Raw genomic sequence first — 22,156 nt, forward strand, 5'->3', positions numbered from 1 at the left:
GAGCAACGGACCAAAAGTTACAGTCAAAAAACGAGAACCTGCGTTTTTGACATTTTTCAGCTGGTGCTTTTTCCATCGTAATTTCTCTGCTGCTGGTCCTACGCTCTTTTTGCTGCGTTTTCTGAGTTCCTTGGGGTTCAATTAGTCCAGAAATGGTTACACAAATCGAAGCTGAGACAAAAAATTTTTTGCCCAAAAAAAAAGTAAGGCTAACCCCTTTGTATTTTTGGCGAAAATTTTCACAATTTTGAAAAGTGCTGGAATCAATATTTTGCTGCACTATATCGACGTAATTTTGTGAGAAAATTCGATTAGGTGCGGTCCGAATACGCTGCGAGCAACGGATCAAGAGTTACTCGCGAGAAACGAGTTTTTCTTCGTAATGGTTTTACGCTAGAGCGTCACCTTCCAAAAATAAAATAATTCCATGGGTGCGTTAAGTAGCCTGAGTTGAATTAGGAAATCGAAATACGACGAAATCGAATTCGACGTAGAAAAGACTTTGTAAAATAGAATATCTGATATTCTATCAAAGCATCCAATAACAACAAAATATTATTAGTTTTTCGTCATATGTCTCGTCGCGTATTCTAGTTTCAGAGATTGTGGGGTTAGCTCGGAAACATCATAGGGCGAGTAGTTGGAAAAAGGAAATCAGATTTCATAATAAAGCAAATAATAATACTACAAAATCGATTATCTAAGTTTACTGTTATATTTGTACATAATATTTGATATATCATAATAACAAGAAAAATACTGAATCAAACAGATGCCATATTTGGTGTATCACATGCAGCGTATCAGTTATGACGTGATTCACTGACTAACGAGTTTGTTTAAAAACTAATCATATCGAAAACCTATTCCAGATGGTACAATTCATACAGAAAACAGTCAAACAAGTTAGCGTATACGCATAGCTAAGATAGAAATTATTAGAAAGTCGAGACAACGTCATAAAGTTTTGTATCTTACTCACTAGTCACTTGAGACACGTGAAAAAAATGACTATACATACGCGTAACAGCTATCAACTCGTTGATGGGATAATGCAACAATTTCTTCGAAAATTAAACATACTATACGCGAGTTCATCACAATCGTCGTCAATTTCACCGTGTGAGAATTACTTGATGGCATCAAGTGAATATAACTGAAACTTCAGTCATCATCCAACTGAATTCTTTGATATGATTGACACGTTAGAGGAATGAAGCACAAAATATAATTCCAACAGTATGTAAAGTATTTAGAATAATTCGCACGCTCGACTGGGTCGCATATCGAAAAAAAGATATAAACAATATGGTAAGAAGAATCTATGCTTTCTTTATACGGCACATGTAACTCGTGATATTACGAGTCTACTTGTTCTTCACCAAGGTACTCTTTACAACTATTTATGTATACGATAATATTTGTATGTTTAAACAATCAAGAAATAAACTAAATAGGTAATAATAATAATAATAATAATAATAATAATAGCAATAATGACAATAGTAAATTAGTCAACAAACAAATAATATTACTTCTGAAAAAGAAAACTTGGTATACATATATCATGACGAAAAATACTAAGGAAACGTCTTTGAGTGACGGCCATCGTAGACAGACATACCTACTACTGCCGTGTAACATTGTAGACTATTACTTATATTTAAAAAGAAATGAGCAATTAATTGAAGTGTAAAGTAAATTTTTAGTAAGTTCTTTAGTAAGTTTAAATCAGGATAACCCATTATGGGAGAAGACCGACAACAAAATGAAAAAAAAAAAATGAGAAATGGCATACCGATTCATGAATTACACGTGTATAAACGAAAATAATCATCATAATCGTACACATGATAATCATAAATCATAATCATTATCAGGAAGACAATACCACGAAATATACGTAATTCTTCTTTGCCGTCTTATTGTTTATTGAGTGTTTTTCTTTTTTTCTCTCATTTTCGTATTTATGCAACGTGCAATAATACAGTACACTCTCGCATAAAGAGGTATATAGTCGTTAAATTTAAATTAATTTTTTTTTTGTTGACAAAATAATACATAAATAACTAAATGAAATCATATTCTAGAATAAATATCTATCACAAAAGGCTCGTTTACTGTATGGCTCTTGTGGTTGATAACGCGTATATCCTCGTAATCTATAATAGCCATAAATTGCTAACAATTACGAAATCTGCGGGTATTGCGTTGAAGGGTGGCTACAATAAGATACTACAAAAATATTAGAAAAGCGGAAATAGTTTGAAGAGCCTGAGAATAAAAAAATTCTTATTTTCTATACGTACATTATTATTTAAGAATTTTTTTGTTTAGGCGCTTCAGGCTTCACTTTCATTATCAGACTTACCAGGTATTATACTTCCTGACGAAGTTGTTAATAGTTTTGTTTGTTTCTTTCTCTTTTGTTTCTGTAATACATACAAAAATATCATATATTCTCAGGCTTCTCTTTATTTTACGCACATATTATAATACCGACTTTTGCCTTGAATAGTTATTCGAAATTTGAACGTACTTTTTTCATCATACCCGCAGACCCGTAATTTATTGTACGTACAATAATACACAGTGATACAATCAATATCCATCGTCTCTAACTCTTAATATATACAAATTATAAGGTCATCAATGCACGCGGTTTTTTAATGACTGTGCCTTTCTTCTTCTTCTTTTAAACGTTCACATCTGTATATATCGCAGGGCTTTTGGTACAGGCCACTTATGTCGTACCTCACCGGTGTGCTAAAGAACTCGATTATAGGTATAATTATTCACGTACAAAATACGTCCATGTATCGATTCGAGCAATCATCGAAAGGGTTTATCCTCGATAATAATAGCTTAATTGAATCACACGTCTTAATATTAAAACTTCAACAATACTTGACTTGTTTTAAGTGGTATTTGTTTGTAATGCTGCCATGTTTCTGTGTTTGTGTGCGTCTGTCTGTCTGTGTGTTTGTTTGTTGCGTGCTGCCTGCATGTATCCTGCCTGTTTACGTGTATCTATTACTATGAAGTTTTCTCTACACTAAGAAAACTATCTGCAAGGAATCACTATTACTAATCTTGTTCTGACTCGTTGCAGGAGTTTCAAAAATACTATGTGTTATTCATTATTGTTTCTCTCTTCCTCATCATTTCCTTAAACTTAAACGTTCTCTGTTTTCTTCGTCTATCGCCAATATTATACAATTGTTAACCCAATGTTTATTCCTCTCCATCTTCATCTCATTCGCGAATCCAACCATACGGCTTTATGTTCACAGAATTTTCATCATTCGCTACTGATTCTGACTGCTCCTCCTCTAGCCGTTCGTGATTTGTGTAACCCAAAAGAGGATCCGAGCCACAAATATTTTCCACCTCCTCATTATTTGTAGAGGAAGTGACGATTTCCTCTGGAAACAAAAGGTTGATAATTATGACAATACACTTTTTTAGACGTTACATAATTCAAAAACTCATAAATGTTGGGTGAAACGCATGCAATTCCTTCTGCGGCAGTCAATCACTAACCAGGAAGGCATAGTTGAAGCTGATCACTGCTTGGATTAGTGCTGTCTCCCGTACCACTGTCTTTGCTGTGTTGGGAACTGGTGTCCAGGTAGAGATGAGTTTGAGCTTCAGCTAGTACTGGTGCAGTAGTAATTACTTGAAATTGTTGCGGGGCACTCTGATTAATACTGAGACGTCGTCGGGTTTGGTATATTATAACGACCCAAACGACTGAAGTACCTACGGCGCAGCAAACTACAGTAATGATAATTATCCCCAGCATATCATCTTCGTTAACCACTGAACCCGAAACTGAAACAAGAAATTAAAATAATATGAATAATAGGGAAACCAATGCTATGCAAACTATGAAAAGGGTAGGACTATCGCCAGACCATCACTTATGTTGTACCCCTAGTTTTCCACGGTTCAAATTTACCTGGGTTTATGGTAAGATGCGATGTGCCGACAGCTGTACCAAACGAATTATTCATTTGGCATTCGTAACTACCAGCGTCACTAGGAATAGTATCAACGATAATAAGGAGCTGATCTTCAGCAGTAAAAAAGTGACGTTCAGTGGTCTGCAGAGGGCTACCATTTTTTCGCCACAATAATTTTGGCCGAGGATATCCGCTCGCCATACACTCCAAAACGATTGATTCACCGACAATTATTTCCTTATTTTCCATTGGTTTGACAAACGACGGTGTTTCTAGTATGAAAAAAGTAGGGATGTTTTTCTTAAATGCTTACAATTCTCTTCTCTAACGCTGATCGACGAGCATATCTGTTCTCTTTTGCAATACCAAACAGACAATTACTTACCACTTATGGTAAGACTAGCGTTCGCTACGATGGTACCAGCCAAGTTTTGCGCCGTACAAGAATAGACCCCAGTGTCGGCGACTTTGAAGTCTACTATGAACAATTCATCGTCCGACGGCATCATGTACATCCGCCTTTCTCTAGCAGCCGGAAAATCGTTCCCGCCGTCTTTCTGCCAGGCTATCTGTGGGGTCGGTTGACCTTTCGCTGCGCAAACCAACTTGGCAGTCCGACCTGCCGGCACTTGCATATCTTGCGGATTTTTCGTAAATGACGGATACACTGTGTGGGGCAAAAATTTAACACAACATATAATAAAACTGCGATCAGAACCGAAGAAAGAGATAATAGTGTTAGACGACGTCTTCGGTGAAGGAGTAACACTCACCAAGGACGCTTATTTTAGCCTTAGCTGAGTACGTTGTCCCATAATCATTGCTGACCATACATTGATACCTTCCTGCATCCGCATGAGTTACATTCGTCAAATACAAGCTTGACAAAGCTTCTGTTATCCCACGCTCCAGAGAATCAGTGTCAACTTTGATATCGAAATTTTGCATCTCAGCGTTGTCGTGCTTCCATGTAAATCGAAGTGGAGTGTTCGCAGTGCTGGTAGCACGGCAATACAGCGTCACGTTATCTCCTTTTATGCTCATTTGAGTTTTTGGTTCGCCAATAATCAGTGGCTTTGGATGCTCGTCTGAAATATTTACCAAAAATTTCCTTATTAACGTCTGTAAATTTTTCTAAACGAATCAACTATTTTATTTATCTTAATTTTTTTATGTTTACACCTACCGCAAGTAAAATTTGTGCGATGAAGTTCAGTCAACAGCGTTCCTTTCAACGCGCTGGGATACCCACACCGAACTCTTGCCTCGCTGTACTTGTGGCTGCGTAACCAAATGCTCAGCCACTGGAGTCCGCAGTCACAAAGTAAAGTGTCTGTAATGAATTTTTTTATTTTTTTATCAATAAAATGAAACCGAAAATTGGGAAATCAGAATAAAACTAAAAGTATTATCATCAAATTGCTAACCAGACTTCATTCTTAATCTAGACAAATTTGGCATAGAAATAAGTGCGTTCTCCGCAATGCTTGTTATGTTGTTCCCATTCAAATCCAACTCTATGAGTCTCATCAAACCGACAAAAGAGTTCTTGTTTATAGATTTGATGCGATTTAAAGCAAGTCCCAGTTTCTCCAAATTTATCAACGGTGCGAAAGCCCCGTTAATATCTTCCACCATGTAAGATATCTTGTTTTCGTTAAGCTCGCTGTAAACACAAAATGAAAATAAGTGGAAATCATCACTGTGAAATAGCAGTCAAGTAAACTGCTTTCAACCACAGTCGTGAAAAGCTTTGGGATCGATATAACTGCTTACAGTATCCTTAGGTTTGGTGTATTGTTGAAAGCACCATCTGCGATGAAAGTGATTTTATTATGATCCAATTTAAGTTGTTCAAGTTTACCCAAGAACTGGAAGGTTCCTTGATCAATCGATACCAGTTCGTTGTGCGACAAGTCACTGAAAGTGGTAAATTAGACACTTATTCCAATACAGTATATTCATATATTTATATTTGCGTTCACCTACAGCAAAGAACAAAGTAGCACACTTTTTTCAAGTTTGTTAAGCGGGCCATTCAACAATCGCAGAAAAATATTAGAACATTAAAGAACTTTGCTGTGTGACTTTTATTCCTAAATATATAAAAGGGTGAATACTAACAGCTCGGTGATATTCTGGCAACATTCCCACGCCTGAGATTTAATCGCATCTATTTTATTGTGCGAAATGGTGAGCGTGTGGAGCTTCGAGAGTCCGAACAATCCACCGTTCATTACAACTGTCAACAAGTTGTGATCGAGTTGTAATACAGACAAATTGTTCAGACTGACAATCGCACCCGTGTCCAGAGACCTAATTTTATTCCTTTTCAATTTCAGCTGCTCCAAACTCGTCAAATTCTTAAAACTCAATCCCTGAATTTGTTCCAACTCATTCCTATTCAATTCCCTAAAAATCGAAAGACAAACATTTCATCATCTGTGAAAATGTATCGATGAAAGATGGTTAAAACAAACGAAAAAATACTTACAATATTCTCAGCTCAGCAAGGTTTGTGAACAAATCTTTTAGATGGGTCAGGCGATTTTTATTCAATCGCAATTCCTTCAGAGATGTAAGATTGTCCAAACTCCCATTTTCTATTACACGAATTTTGTTTGAGTTCAAATTTCTGAAAAGTAAGTCGATAAAGTAAAATTACATGCATCATTAATTCATAATGAAAAATCAGTAAATGTGTAATAAATTATGAACGAATACGTACAAGTATGTAAGGGAATTTGGAGCTAGGAAAGACTCTCTCTGGAGAACAGGTACATGGTTGCTGCTGAGGTCCAAGAACTGAAGTCTCGGCAAGTTTACTAAGGTCTGTCCATCTATGGACCGAACGAGATTGTGCGTCCTGTGATAAAAAGTTGATGATTGAATTTGATTTGAAAAATACAAATCTTAAGATTGGTTCACATGTGACACTTATCACTCGATGTTTTCATCTAGAAGTCAAAATAATTTTGCCCGAGATTTCTTTCGTATCGTAAGCTACCTTAATATTTGGAAGCGATAAATGTCAAACAAAAATTTGCTATGCCTGAAGAAATTTACTTACATTGAAAGATGGGTCAAATTTTTGAGTGAGTAAAGATTGGGTAAGGTCGTCAATTGATTTTTGTTGATTTTCAGTGCTCTTAATTGAGTCAAGCTATTCAGTGCTTCGCTCACATCGTCGCTTAATCGATTTTCACTTATATCTCTGAAATAGTTGCAGAAATTAGGTGAATTTAGTGGCGATTTGATGATAAATTCATTAATTTGGTAAAATGATTATTACTGCAGACAATTTTATTAATTCAATTACTACTCACAAAACCCTGAGCTTGGTGAGATGAATAAGAGCGTTGGATTCCAGTCTTGAAAAGTTATTTTTCTTCAACTCTCTGTAAGTATTGAAATGTTCTTCTTAAATAACAATTCCATGATGCAAATTTATCGCAATAAATTGAACAGAAAAGTACATAAGAGGAAATCTGTATACATTGTACAGCAGAGTAAAATGATTCGCAGTGCAATAACAACGAGGTAACATAAGAGTCTTGTTAATTAATTTAACATTACTACTATTAATGATCCTACTCTTTATTGCCAATGAAAAAAAATTTGCACAATTCTTAATGCCGGGAATGTCCCACAGCTGATTAAACACGCCTTACCATCACAGTCACGTAAGTACTGATTAGGAGAATCGTAATGAAAATATTTCATCATTTGGCGTTAACTCCAAGAGAGAATATTAAAAACGCGTGTATACAAGGTTAAATATTTTCTGGTAAAATTAAGCATGCCTACTTGTTTGTTTCATATTTCTTTGGACAACGAACGGCAACAGCGTAATTGCGAAAGGTTTTTACAACTTTGGAATATTTTTACAAGTTTTTCAAACTGAAAATCTATTTTTTCTACGAATATGTTATAAAGGTCACGATATGTATACAAAGGGTAGAGTGTACTAATAAATTGAAATTTTTCAAGCATTTTGCAGTTTTACAGAGACTTTAATAGTGTGATCTTTAAATAACTAACTGAAAACACATTGCAAAAATATTTCAATCTAACGAATATTTGGGGGTCAATTACTATCACGCATAACTCTGTTAGTTTTCCCCCTTTTTTTCTGATAACAACAATACTCGCAACATGTAGTTTCGAATTTCAACCGACAGAGAATAATAAACATTTGATAACTGTATTCTTGCAGAGATTACAGCTCAGAACAATGGTAGATACAAAACAGCTCGTATCTGGCTTTCGCAATATCGTTTCACATGGCAGAAAAAACAATTTAGAACGAAACAAGTAAAATTATTCAAAATATACGTGATGGATTGTTTATGTATAGTCTATGTGTCGAATGATAATTGGCTGCTGGGTAAATTATTTTCCACATTCATAATACACTATAGTCTATCGCATCATCGCGGGTTGAATAACTGACAAGTTTACTTTTGAAATATCAAATGTCAGTTGTTTGATTGACCTGTTTGTAACTTTTCTCTATCGGTACAGCATGCCATACCTATGATAGTGTTTAATCAGAGATCTCTGTAATCAACACAAGTGCTTTTATCAACTATTGGACAGCTTCTATCAGAAATATACGGGCCGAATTATATAGATAAAACTTCTCGCTAATGCGCAGCTCACAAATTTGTGATCAAGACATTCATCGTTACAAATAAGCTAACAGAATATCAATCGGACTGATAATTTAAGGTTCCTTGATAATTCCTTGTCCTCCAAACTGTAATGTTCCTACTCCGGAAGCAAATAATCATATCCTCTTATTGTCATTTAAGATTAATAAAAACAATTCTTCTCTGTCGCCACTGAGAAACTTTCGGTCCTCTTATCATGTGTTTATATATAAATATATACAGACGCATATGCACGAGACGATAGATATTACTGCACGACACGCACAGGAGCGACCCTCCTTTGACCAAACCGTAAGAGGATTCAATCAATCTGTCCACTTACAGAGAACGACCCCTCGTTCCGTCTGGATTAATATAATAATATCCAGTTTAATTTCTGATAGTTCAATTTAAACCCACGGTCAGATAGACGCTGGTACATACAGTTCCAGAGTTATAGGGGCACGCATACTATAGGGAAAAAGAAAACCTATAAAGAACATAATCGCGTAGCTGCTCGAAAACACTAACAATCGGCCAATAAAGAAAGCATTTTGTTTATTTACTCGTTAATCATCTTTCGTTCAACTCAAACAACAATCACTTACAGATCCTCGATCCATGGTGGTAAGTTGTTGGGTGCATCGATGAGCTGCAATCCGTTGCAGTTAACGACATTTCCCAGGCAATTACATTCCCTGGGGCACTGGAAGTCCAATTTGTTCAATATACTCGAATCCTGCATAGGTTTGGCGCGAGTGTCATCGGCGCAAAACAACAGGACGAGCTGGGTAATGAAAATTACGTATCTCCTTCTCTTCCACCTTCGAGCCGAGCTCACCTCGCTCGATTCTGACATGATAAGACGTCTTCGTCTGCGCGTATCGCGTGCCTTCCGAGATGTCTGCCCGTCTCTCTCTCTCTCTCTCTCTCTCTCTATCTATCTCTCTTTCTCTCTCTTGCACTTTCGGCTACGTCGTCGTTGTATATCGGTTACACAACGAATAGAAAATACTACTTGCTAACCGCCGGACGTATTGCTGTATATACCACTAGGACCGTAGGCGATACCCCATAGCGATAAGCGGCGGCTGCTACTTCTGCTTCTGCTTCTGGTGCTGCGAGGCGGCCGTCGATTCAGCAGCATATCATCGAAATATCGCAAACGATAATGGCAATCTGCGAGTTACTGAAACAACGTGTGAACAGCCACTACGCGCGGTGCTGGTTTATTGATTCTTCGTAGGAAAAAACATTCCTCGCAATCACCACCACAACAATAACGAAGACGACGACGACGACCCACGCACTATCGTCGACACCATAACGACGCCCGTATTTTGAGCTCTACCAACCGACGACTACCGCCGCCGCCGCCGCTGATGCTGATGCTGCCCTTTACACATCCATTACTCGGCACAGTCACTGCTTAGTACCTGTTCACCCCGCTAACAATAAGTCGCGAGCCGCGGCGCTGTCGTCGAGTCGATTGCGCAGACGCAGAAAACGACACTTTTGGCCGTCTTGGACTTTCAGGTGCTGGTTGAATTGTAGAGCATAGACGTAACCGTGGGAGTTGAAGTTTTTTTTACCTCAACACTATTCTACACAACTTGAACACTATGAATTATGGAGATTGAAGTTCGAACGATGATTATTATTATTATTCTTGACCGCTACAATCTAGAAATGCCGAAGGTATTGATTTACAACTGTTTCAGCTGAGAAATTCATACGCGTTTGTTTTTTTTTTCGCAAAGTCTCATCCACTAATTTCAATTCGACGATATATTGTTGTGGTTATGATTATTATTTCTTGGTGCATGCCTTCTTTTGTTTCGTTTATCAATTTTGTTTAGATTTGAAGAAGAAATTGCAACAGTTGAATCCGTAGATTTTAGTTTACATCGTGTACCGCAGGCAGGTGAAGAACGAATTAACGCTACAGCAAAGTTGATGTTGAATGCGCCATTGCAGGCGGGCTTTGGGCACCGTTGCGTGACAAAACAAGGGTGGGGATAAGAGATTCACGCCTCACGGACAGCACACAGGCTCTAAGCCAGGAACGACGAGTGTATCCGCATCCAATAACCGCAGACTGGCACCGCACACCTCTGTAGATAATTTGATTATAGTTACGACCGCCGATCCTGATAGCGTGTTACTTGACACTGGCCGGAATTGAAATATACTTTGCGAATGACGGCGTTACTTCCAGTACCGGTAAACGGACACGACCAATACTCAAAACGAGAGTAACGAATATCCGAAGGAAAGCCAGTGGTAGATCAGCCTCTTGGCGGTTGTGCGGACACGGTCCATGATCGTCGGCGACGACGTCCGAGTCTGAACTGCTCATGGACGGCCACTACCACCATCAGAACAGGTAGAAAACCCGGCCCGACTCACAATCAAAGGAGTAGGCGAACAGCGGGGGCTCTGCTCCACGCACACCGCGATGCTGGATGTGCGGGCTGCGGCTGCCATACGTAGGTGGTAGGTGCCGCAACCATTCTCTATTATACCGAAATGGAAGTAGGCATTCACGGGCAAACCGGGCAAGGAATAAAGCCGCTGGACCCGGCCAGGATTCCCCTCCCTCGAGGGTTTTATCGCCTCAATGCACCAGCATCTTTTCTCGTAGGCGCAACAAAGAGGAAGACGAAAAGAAAGAACGAGCGGAGCGAGTCTTGGAACATCGACTTATAAAGCGCTAAACCTTAAAACGCCTTTCCAGTCTACCCAGCACACCGAGACCGTGCGTCGAGCCAGCCAGAGTTGGAATCGTTCGTCGAGGCCAAATCGAGGGGCCACCTATTGTTGCCGTATAAAATATTACCGTAGCTCTTGGAAATGATGTACATACTTGTTCTCTTTTTATTTGAACACGTGTTCCTTCGAAATAAAAAACGTTTGAATATAAAAAATAAAATGCTAGTTGGAATGCAATTCACCCAAAATTACAAAAATTCGAGTATTAAACTCGTTAGGTCTCTACCTTATGTACACAGATGTATACATTATACAAATAGTCACCTTGAAATAATCAGTCTCAATTCTAAACTCATCTCACGGTTTTACGTATTTTTACATTTAAATATGTACTTGGTGATTTTGTACAATCTACAGAATTGCTCTGCGATATGTAGCCCATTACAAGAAGACCGTGGCCGTCTAAAGCATAGCGTAGAATAGCCACTGTTGAGTAATATTTGAAATGATTTCATTTAAAATAGGCATTTAAAATATAAATGGCATTTTGCATTTAACATTTTAAGTGTTCTCAACCCATTAAGTAACCATTTACATTTACCCGTAAAAATTATGCTTTTGAAAGCATTATCCATTTTTCATTTAAAATGGATCTATTGAAGCATTTTACCCAGCAGTAAGAATAGTCCTGTAAAAATTTTCTAATTGGCGAAATAATCTTGATACATTAGTTCATATTCCGAACTCACTGTATTCGTGGAATGGATGGACAAATTTTCGTCTTTATAATAAGTGTCATAGGTATATTCCATCCGCTGATGAAATAGTCGAATGTATAAACGATGACTATTTATGCTATTCATTCGTTCAGAATGCACTAAGTGCGCGTTCATCTCTATTTTTGCAATCTAATGTAGAAAAATGTAGAAAACATAAGCAGTTTAGGAATGATATTCTAATCGAAATTGCGACCGGTGCATTTATAAACTTGAAACTGCGTCGCTCAATGTGTCCTTGCGACTCAGCTCAGAAAATATACGACTATAAGCGGACCGGGTCTAATCCGTGGCTCACAAATGTACCCTCGTCGGACTCGACGGACAATGCACTACTACCGGCGGTTTGTCAATTAGCTATGCCTAAGCACCACAAAACTCGCACCTGCGGTCTGCTGCTATTATTATTATTGCCCTCGAAACACCGATAAGGCTTTCTTCATTGCTTTGTATTTGACTAGTATTACTGCAACGCAAGTGTAACAATAATAAAATATTCGTTTCATGTATTGCGCCCGTAAGAGATAACAATACATATAACGTTACCATCCTACCTACTGGTATTGATCATTGATTTATTAATAATTGGCCGGTTTCTTTTTTTATTTTACTAGAAAAAAAAAGGTTTACTAATAAGAATTTGCGCATTGCGACGATGCAACACATGTATTCACTATCGCGCTGACTAAGCTGTTGAAAGTGTAATATAATATCAACGGCCGTCAGAATGAAACCGAATGCGCCCGTAACTTGTTAAGGCCCAAGTTACCAAAATTGAAATATAACGCGGGAAATGCGGCCGGACTGAGCAGTGCTGCACTCTACACGAAACATTGACCAAGAGGTTTTCTCATGTGATCGCGAGATCCCACTGTTCTCTATACCAACTGGATAGTGGACTAGGGCTGCTGAGTAAAACCATCGACATAGTAAAACCAATTGAGCAGCGCCATTTGCAACTTCTTTGACCCCAAATTTTCCGCGGGCAATAGAAATTTATACGCGACAGCCCGGTGTCAGTGACATACATTGTTTTGTAGGGAATCTATCTCATCGCATAGGGACATCATATACGAATGAATATGGGCAAATCGTAACATTCGACTTGTGGTAGGTATACGTAATAGCTGAAATATACGCCTCTTCTCAAAAACGTCTTTTTTCCATTTTAGGGTAGAAATAGTCCACAAAGAACGAAATGCTGATAAAATAGAGACGTTCATGGCATACATTATATTCGATTTATCAATAGCCCAAGCCTCAAACCCTGCACCCAATTAAATTTCCCGCGGAGAATTTGTCACAAGTTTGCTTCGTTCCTCCGTCCTCCCAAATCCCCTGCCTATCTTCTAGTGGTTTCACTCAGCCCCCTGACACACGCTGCTAAAAGTGGTTCGCAAAATGTCCCTCGATTCTGCCGCCAATTTCCACCACTAGTGGCGCTACTAGTTACCTGACGAGCTTGCGCGCGGTCAGCGAGGGCAGCGAGCGTGTCAGAAGTCTACTAGCGCCACGTAGAGGAACTAAAAAACGGGGACAAGACGCGTACAATTTTCTAGTATACGAGCAGTGGTGAGTGTCAGGGGGTTGGTTTCACTCACTGGTTTCACTCAGTACTGCGAGATAGGGTACCTGATCACTATCCAGTTTGTATAGAGCACGGTCTTACATACAGGTCTTGCAACGAACCGAAATTTGAGTGGTGGGGGTAGCCGCGTTATTGGCCAAATTTTTTTTGCTACTACTGGCCACTACGCGACACTGTCAGTTATTCATAGACATATGAGTGACATAACAACGTAAGGTTATCTGTGTATGAGTATCAAAAAGATTGGTAGGGTTCCGCCAAATAATAATAATAAGCTTATGAATAACTCGTAGCGCTGCTCTTGTGGCCATAAGTTGTACTTTTGTTTGGGTCGTGAACTGACGACCCCCCACCACGTTCGTTGCAAGACCTGTATGTAAGACCGTGGTATAGAGATCAGTGGGAGAATGCCATGAGAATGCACAGCACGGATATGATGCACGGCGGTTAAATATAACGCCTTCAGTGGGTTCGGCGGCGAGTGGCGGTTCGATTTCGACAAGCTTGAAAAGTGGGAAACACGGTGATTAAGTGCTGCGTCAAGTTAAATAAACGTATGATTGTTCAGCTTGGTGTTACGCGTTCGAAAATGTAGTTTGTTATAATAGCCTACGATTAATAAAACTCTAGACATTGGTACCGCAGTTTAATCGGTTATGAACGGGCAACTTCAATCCTCGCGCGAGAGGTTAGGTAAGAAAAAAATTAAATAAAATGAAATATCCTTCATCCCTAATTAACACGTTATTGCAAATAAAATCACACCCATGTTTATCCATATATTAGTACATACGTACACGGTATGCCTGGCTAGGTATATTTCGTCAAATGGTTCCGGTCTAAATAGCTTCGCCAATCTACGCGAGACGTAGAAATAGCTCAGTTTTGTTCTCATTGCACGCTTCATTGAATCTGGCGAAAAAACACAATAGTATCTTAAAACAAAAACGAAAAATCGACGAACCAATCATAATGATGATATTTTTAAATTCGCATGTCGAAACACAAGTTGCCATATTAACGCTATTGTTATCTCATCGTAATCTATAAGACATGTGTCAGTTCACGTTTACTACAGCTGTCATTTTTTTTGTACAAATGAAAATGATATAAGGATCAATTCGTTGATACAAATGAGTTGATTTCTTATCGGTACATAATGGACACTTTGTTCTTAGTTTAAAACAAAAAAATGTTATTGCCACTTATCAAAAATTATTGGTGCTTTACGTAATGATAACTGTTCATAAAAGATTAAAAATTGTTAACACGGTCCTTAAGAAATAATAATTAATCTGCAGGTGCATTCAGTGGGGGAGCAGGATGGTTCACTGGGTTTGTTACTCCCGGTCATACCGTATCATCGCAAAAAATATCACAAATATCGGTCGACGACTCGAGCAATGGTGCCGAGGTTGATGGCAAAATGAAGAAGAAGCTAATGTCGATGTGGAATAATGTGAAATACGGTAATTGCAGACACTTTTCTTATAATCTGAGTGTGAAAAGTTATTGCAAACAATATGGAAAATGAAACTTTAAATTAATCACTGTATTTGAAATACTGCAAGGGTGGAGCATCAAGATAAAAACTAACTTCTCGAAAGAGTCTCCTGTCTTTCTTCTTGGATCCTGTTACCACAAAAGACAAAATGAAGATTCTCCTGAACGGGCAGTTGAAGCTGTAGGGTTGGATATGGGAACCGGTAGCAATGTGTCACTGGCAAAAGATGCCTGTACTTTAGAACAAGGAATGGATGGTTTTCGAAAGGACTTCACGTCCCGTTTGTGGCTGACTTATCGACGGGAATTTCCCATCTTGAATGGTTCTAACTTTACAACAGATTGTGGCTGGGGATGTATGCTTAGAAGTGGACAAATGATGTTAGCCCAAGCGCTAGTCTGTCACTTTCTTGGCAGAGGCAAGTACTTCTGAAAGAAAACAAAAATCTTACTGTGTAATCTTTTGATAACTGCCAGAGTTTAAAGGACATTTAGACAAAAAAATGTCAACGATTGTTTTTCTAGAGAATCAAGAAGTAAGCTATCTCAGATTTCCAACGTAAAAATTCATCACAACTCTTAAACATGGGAAATGTTTTGTTCTTTGCAGATTTAATAAATATTTTAAAAATATAATAACATTGCAAGTCGCTGGAGTCTTTCGAACACCAAACATATTCTAATATATCACCAAATATGATAGTTTTGGAAGAATAGTAACAATTACAGAACTCTTGACCCAAAACTACTGATTATTGCTCACAGCATAGCTTTCTGCAGTAGTACAAGCAATATCAAGCAACAGCTAGACTTCAAACTGCAATACAGATGTAAAATATTTTCTATTAATAGACAAGGTTACTGTGCATAGAATGGAGGTGGCGACCTGATGGGTCCATTGATTCAGTCCAGCAATTCCATGAAGATTCGCAGCACAGAATGATCATCAAATGGTTTGGGGATCAGCCAGCCCCACTGTCCCCACTCTCCATACACGCTTTGGTCTCTTTAGGTACAGCTGCTGGAAAAAAGGCTGGAGATTGGTACGGTCCATCGTCAGTAGCTCATCTTCTCAAACAGGCTGTCGAACGTGCTGCGATTTGCCATGTTGAATTTGATCAGCTTGCAGTATATGTTGCACAGGATTGTGCCGGTAGGTAGCGTTAGTGGATGTCCAATAGTTTTCGAATCATTCAAGATTCTGGAAATACTGTGAAGTCTGTGACTCGACTAGCTTTTAATTTATTCTCCTTGTAGTATACATGGATGATGTAGCAAAGGTGTGCCAGAAACCCGATGGGAGTTGGAGGTCTCTAGTACTGTTGGTTCCTCTAAGACTAGGCATGGATAAGTTGAATCCCGGATACGCACCATGTCTTACAGCTCTTCTCAGTTTGGAAGACTGCATAGGGGTGATTGGGGGACGTCCGCGTCACTCTCTTTACTTCATCGGTTACCAGGAAGACAAGCTGATCCATCTAGATCCACATTACTGTCAAGAAACGGTTGATGTGTGGAGGCGAAATTTCTCATTGGAAAGTTTTCACTGCACTTCGCCACGAAAGATGCTTCTGTCAAAAATGGACCCCAGCTGTTGTGTGGGATTTTATTTTCGCGACAAAGCTGCATTCGATAGTTTTGTGACAGTAGTAACGCCCGTAAGTAGACTTGACCCTGATCACAAGGCATGTGATAAACCAGATAAAAATATTGGTCCTGATTTTTGTGATTCTAGTTTTTGATACCACCCAACCAGAAAGTTGAGTATCCAATGTTCCTCTTCAGCGAAGGCAGTGGCGCTGACGTTCAACGCAGTATGGAGAATAGAAAAAGTGTTTTGTCATCGTCCGAGGAGTCCACTAAGATCGAGGATGATGACAGTCATTACGAGTGTGAAGAATTCGAGTTGTGCGAATGGTAGAGTAAATTAAGTACACTTAGAGAAAATTGTGAAAACAACCATAAACATATATCATACATATCTATATAACATATATATAGATATGTATGTAAAGGATATATATTTACTTAAAAAAAAGTACTTAAAAAAATGTTAGGTAAGCACCTGATGATAATGCCGCGATATTCCTATGACTCAAGACTTACTATTACTTATTAATTCACACTCACTTAATTATGCACTAGCACATTCAACTGACAATTTGAACGCGTTTTATGAATTAACATCTTTTCCTTCTCTTTAGTTAGTCAAACACGTAACAATTCACCAGGTTTTAGTAACCTATAATATTATGATTTTATGTGATAAAAAAAAAAATCGAAAACAGTATACACGTATTTTACTATGGCGTAAATAAATTATGTTTACGTGTATATATATATATATATATATATATATATATATACACACACATATATAGGTTGACGGATCTCTTTCTTTTCATATGAATGATTTACGCGTTCAGCACCGTTGGCAGTTTGTGCTAGGCACAGTAATATGTGTATCGTAAAATGTAAGAGGATTTAAATTATTTATTTATTTATTTACACCTGTAGCTTAGGCATGTTTAAGCAAAATCTTTATTATTCCAATAGCGTGGGTTATACATACCCAACGTGTTCATTATTTTTCTTGAATCTCTTCCCCCTGCCTTCATTGTCAGTGAATCAAATAATAAGTACCCACTGCCATAAGGTATACAAAGCACGAATATCTTGTCTTGTTCGGAATAAAACTGCTATCCCATGCGTACAACAAGCACGGAAAAGCGAAACAAGAATATAATTATCAGGTTGATGCAGTAGGACGACTGTGTCACGATTGGATCACGACAAACCTACCTTCCGCCTTTTAACCATTTGTATACAAATGGGACTGCAGAGCATTGTACCCGAACAGTTAGTATTGCAAGTCCGGGTTCTTGTTTATTAGACCAGTCTGCGCTGATCCCGAATTAGACTCTACACCTGAACCTAGTCCCATAATCCCTGTTAGACTCTTGTATACCCAGTTATACTTTAGAAACCAAAAAATTTCGGGTAATCCGTTGACATTTCAATCATTTGCCCGTGCCTAGTAGATATTCACATAGATACTCGACATTTCGCTATCCGAACTTTATACCTACATGAATTCATTTTCTAGTTAAATTGCTATATAAATAGTACCAATTAGCTAAGTAATACCGTTGCACGAACGAACTATTTAAAATGGATTCGGAACCTATTAATTCCAGGCAAATGTTATGCCTTTGAGGAAATAAATACCATATGTACAAGTTACGCAAAAGTTCGTCTCATTTTCCAACCCCTTACCCTACGCCTACCCCGATAACAAACCCTGACGTACTGATGATCTATAATAGATAAACCCTGACGTAACCTCAAATCCGACTATCCCCTAAGCGAGGCTATTGAAGAATGAGCACGGCGCACCAATCAGATCGCAGGAACCGTTCTCTATCCCCTCCACTTAGCCTTGGGCCTAGCCCACGCTGCTCTGATTGCTTGCGAGCACCGTCGCTCAACCACGTGCGTGTCCGAACCACGTGAGTTCAAGCTTCGCGCACATAGTTACGCACAGCGCGTGTATACCTCATCGGTTGCGGGGGAGATACGAGCGCGCAGTTTGCTGACTGCCACTACCATGGATCAAGGGTCGCTTGAACGTGTTACATATCCTAATGATAACGTACTAGCAATCATTCGTAGAACCTTGTAGTAAGACTGCTGCGCTTCGTCAGTAAGCGCATTGAGACTGGTCGGCGCATCAGAGCAACTGTTGCAATTTCGGTGACGATTCAAGGCTAACCATCGAGCGGCAGAGAAGGATGACGTCAGCCACGACAGCTCGAAGGGCTATTGGTGCAGCCTTCAGGGCCGTCATTCTTGGGGCCCCGGCCTCCGGAAAGGGCACGGTATCATCTCGCATCGTGAAAAGTTTCGACGTCACCCACGTTTCGAGCGGGGATATTTTGCGGCGACACATTATGCAGAAGACGGGTATTGAATATATGGAAACAAACAATAATATCAATCAATAAATAAAAATTCACCCACAGTAAAACGCGACAAGAAAAAGGAAGAGAACGATTTTTCCTGTAGAACAGTCTATTCAACGTTGTTTTCCATCGTTAATTGCTCTTTGAACCATTACGCATCCAAACATACATACATATCCCATACATATACTATTTGTTTTACTTACATAAGCGCATTCATTATTTAGAATTATCGAACTTTTACGATAAGCGCTGATAAATAAGAGTAACGAACATATCAAAACATTATTGTTGAAGATGTCGATAACTGTCACAAGTTTCGTCACAGATTGCATCACTCAGCGTTCGTGAAAATATATATACCTATGAATGCCCCTACCTTACAATACTATTTTTCTGTTTCCTTATATTACGTAACAATAATCAGACTTACCATTGTACACTAATACCAGTTACCAAAATATTCTTGTCGTAACTGTGGTGAAACTATATATAATTATGAGTATACCTAATTGTAAATAAGAACCCATAAAAAGGAAACGAATTGGTATTGTATTTGCGGCGATGATTAACACCAGATCACTTTCGCGCGGATTCGTCATTCATCCCAAAATACGTATTTGGTGATACACCATGATTATTATGATCTTTTCTAGAATTGGGTTTGGAAGTAAGTAAATACTTAAGCAAAGGTGATCTCGTACCGGATGAAACCATGATTGTCCTGATCGGTAAAGAAGTCGAAAGTCTGGATAAAAAAAATTGGTTACTGGACGGTGAGTATATCAACCAAAAGGCTGCAAAAACATGACCAATGCGACAAATTTTGTCTTCTGAAAGACATCTTCGAAGGCCATGAGACGCATTTTCAAAAATTTAAAGCCATTTGGACCTCTTTTCGCCGTTTTTTGGCTCCGATTTTCGCTGGGAAGTAGCGCGTCAGTGCGCGGGGCCAAGTTGTAGACTATCGTCGCGACGTTGAGCTTTACCCTTCGCAATAACGCCAATGATATATTATTATCTAAGTCAAGACTTGGCACAGGTTTCCCACGAACGGTGGCCCAAGCAGAACGATTACAACAACTATATCCTGTGAATATAGTCATCAATCTCGTCGTACCTCATGATGTTATATTAAAGAGGGTGGAGGGTCGGTGGGTTCACTTACCTAGCGGAAGAGTTTATAATATCGGTTTCAACGAACCAAAAGTGTCGGTGAGTATTATCAAATAACGATGATTGCCGATCGAACACTTCAATTGTTACCGTATTCTGTTTCAATTTCCCGCCATTTTTTTTCTTTCTGCCCTACAGGGAAAAGATGACGTAACTGGAGAACCGTTGGTACAGAGACCGGACGACAAGCGGGAAGTTGTAGAACGACGGTTAAACGATTACGCTAAAAATACTGAACCAGTTATTGAGTATTATAGGAAAACGGGGATCCTTAGTGATTTTCATGGAAGTACTACAGACGAAATGTGGCCGAGCATAAAGGACTACGTAGCAAAATTTACATCTTGATGACTTTTTTTTTTTTATCTGCCAGAGGTGTTTTATATTAATTTATTAATCGTACGAGGTATTAGATAGGCGAATTCAATTGATCAAATTCATATTTGCTATAGCTTTTATGTTTATGGTGTCAATTTTTTTGTAGTAATTATCATCTGTTTGCACTCAACATATCAAAATTTAGGGAAACTAATTGAGTATAAAAGTATAAAACCTATCCACAAAAATATGACAAATAATACTTCAGACTTCAATGCTACACGTCTCAGCTAGCCTGTAATACTATGTAAAAATTTTCACTGTCTCTCATGTTATTATGTACATTGTATAGATTATGAAAATTACGCAATTAAAAGTGCTGGACAATATTTTGAAATGTGTAATTTGGGTTTCCAAATACAACCGAACGGTAACATAAAAATATTTGGAAAAGAACCCACAAATTAATTTGATAAACTCGTTAGCAAACGTCTGAATTAGATTTTTCTCTTTCTTTATATCCAATAAAAAATAATAATACACGTTGAGTTCAGAAAAGAACAGTATGGGAAGTTATGTTAAGATCAGAATATAATTATTAGCATCAGACTTCGATTGGGTTAACAACTATTGCATTTCTCTTGGCTTGTTTCGAGTCATCTTCTTCCGGTTGTTGCAGTTCATCCTGACCACGAATTCTGATGTTGTGTTTTTCTTTATACTCGTTTATTTCATGCCCCTTCTTTGCGAGCTGCTCGTTCAGTGTATCTATCACTTTGGCTAACTGAAAAATACAAGGAATTTCAGTAAAGCTATTATTTTTCCTTTATCCAATGTCTTTTATCGCTACGCGGTGGCGACCTAACCTGCTCTTTGTTGGATATTAACGTTGGCGTGATTTCCTGGACTGTACGTTCACACAAAATGCCGCCGATCATTCTGTAGCATTTTCGGGAGGGATCGACATTTTTCAAAGTGTCGATAACGATCCTGAAATAATGCTCTGTCGAATTAATATTCAGGGAATAAATCTGCGTTTATTAGGTTATGTCAAAAATAGTTGACTCGTACTTATGCTCGTTCATCTCAATTTCCATTTCTGACAGCTTATTCGCCATCACCCTCTGCTCGTTACGCAGAGTTTGAAAACCGGCGAATATTTCTTCGTTGGATTTTCCACCTCTGATCGAGGATTTTCCAGCTTTCTTGTCACTCGCCATATTTGGAGATTCGTTCACGCGATTTTTCAGCGTTACTCAGCTCTCTGAACGCTTCAAATAATAATGGAGGATCACGGTGCGGACGACCCCTCTCGGTTGAAGCAACGACTTTTTCACGACACATCGATATCTAAGATTTCTCGCTTACCATTTGAACTTGACTTCAACTGATACTGTCCGATTGTCTGGCGCATGCGTGATTCTTTGATGGCAATTGGAACTATGGTGCGAGTTATGTAAGGAGTGCTATAAACAGAGATGCGCAGTAACAAAATCACGTAATA

At 38.6% G+C, this 22,156-nt stretch overlaps 4 protein-coding genes across 5 annotated transcripts; 2 read left to right on the forward strand and 2 right to left on the reverse strand.

The window, feature by feature from the left end:
• Positions 1–2,046: 2,046 nt before the first annotated feature.
• Positions 2,047–10,253, reverse strand: LOC107218567 (leucine-rich repeats and immunoglobulin-like domains protein 1). Of its 2 annotated transcripts, XM_015656482.2 has the most exons (14): positions 9,226–10,253; positions 7,292–7,363; positions 7,036–7,179; positions 6,694–6,831; positions 6,460–6,600; positions 6,090–6,377; positions 5,742–5,885; positions 5,393–5,631; positions 5,152–5,298; positions 4,739–5,053; positions 4,351–4,632; positions 3,962–4,237; positions 3,544–3,834; positions 2,047–3,425 (listed from the first exon to the last, which is right to left on the reverse strand). In XM_015656482.2, exons 1-14 carry the CDS (start codon positions 9,474–9,476, stop codon positions 3,256–3,258), a joined length of 2,898 nt encoding a protein of 965 aa, XP_015511968.2. In that variant the 5' UTR covers positions 9,477–10,253; the 3' UTR covers positions 2,047–3,255. The 2 variants fall into 2 exon arrangements, with proteins under 2 accessions (XP_015511968.2, XP_046595789.1); XM_046739833.1 differs by lacking the exon at positions 3,962–4,237.
• A 3,661-nt stretch (positions 10,254–13,914) lies between these two features.
• On the forward strand, positions 13,915–17,925 carry LOC107218564 (cysteine protease ATG4D). The gene is made up of 6 exons (XM_015656478.2): positions 13,915–14,386; positions 14,995–15,162; positions 15,265–15,615; positions 16,068–16,349; positions 16,454–16,854; positions 16,932–17,925. Exons 1-6 carry the CDS (start codon positions 14,350–14,352, stop codon positions 17,115–17,117), a joined length of 1,425 nt encoding a protein of 474 aa, XP_015511964.1. The 5' UTR covers positions 13,915–14,349; the 3' UTR covers positions 17,118–17,925.
• Positions 17,926–18,776: 851 nt separating this feature from the next.
• On the forward strand, positions 18,777–21,041 carry LOC107218565 (GTP:AMP phosphotransferase AK3, mitochondrial). Its single transcript, XM_015656479.2, has 4 exons — positions 18,777–19,159; positions 19,815–19,934; positions 20,201–20,373; positions 20,473–21,041. The coding sequence occupies exons 1-4, from the start codon at positions 18,988–18,990 to the stop codon at positions 20,680–20,682; spliced, it is 675 nt and encodes a 224-aa protein (XP_015511965.1). The 5' UTR covers positions 18,777–18,987; the 3' UTR covers positions 20,683–21,041.
• Positions 21,042–21,149: 108 nt separating this feature from the next.
• On the reverse strand, positions 21,150–21,942 carry LOC107218566 (prefoldin subunit 2). The gene is made up of 3 exons (XM_015656480.2): positions 21,724–21,942; positions 21,519–21,642; positions 21,150–21,436 (listed from the first exon to the last, which is right to left on the reverse strand). The coding sequence occupies exons 1-3, from the start codon at positions 21,870–21,872 to the stop codon at positions 21,257–21,259; spliced, it is 453 nt and encodes a 150-aa protein (XP_015511966.2). The 5' UTR covers positions 21,873–21,942; the 3' UTR covers positions 21,150–21,256.
• Between the last annotated feature and the right edge of the window lie 214 nt (positions 21,943–22,156).

The sequence above is a fragment of the Neodiprion lecontei genome, chromosome 5, assembly GCF_021901455.1.
Source record: "Neodiprion lecontei isolate iyNeoLeco1 chromosome 5, iyNeoLeco1.1, whole genome shotgun sequence".
Classification (NCBI taxonomy): domain Eukaryota; kingdom Metazoa; phylum Arthropoda; class Insecta; order Hymenoptera; family Diprionidae; genus Neodiprion; species Neodiprion lecontei.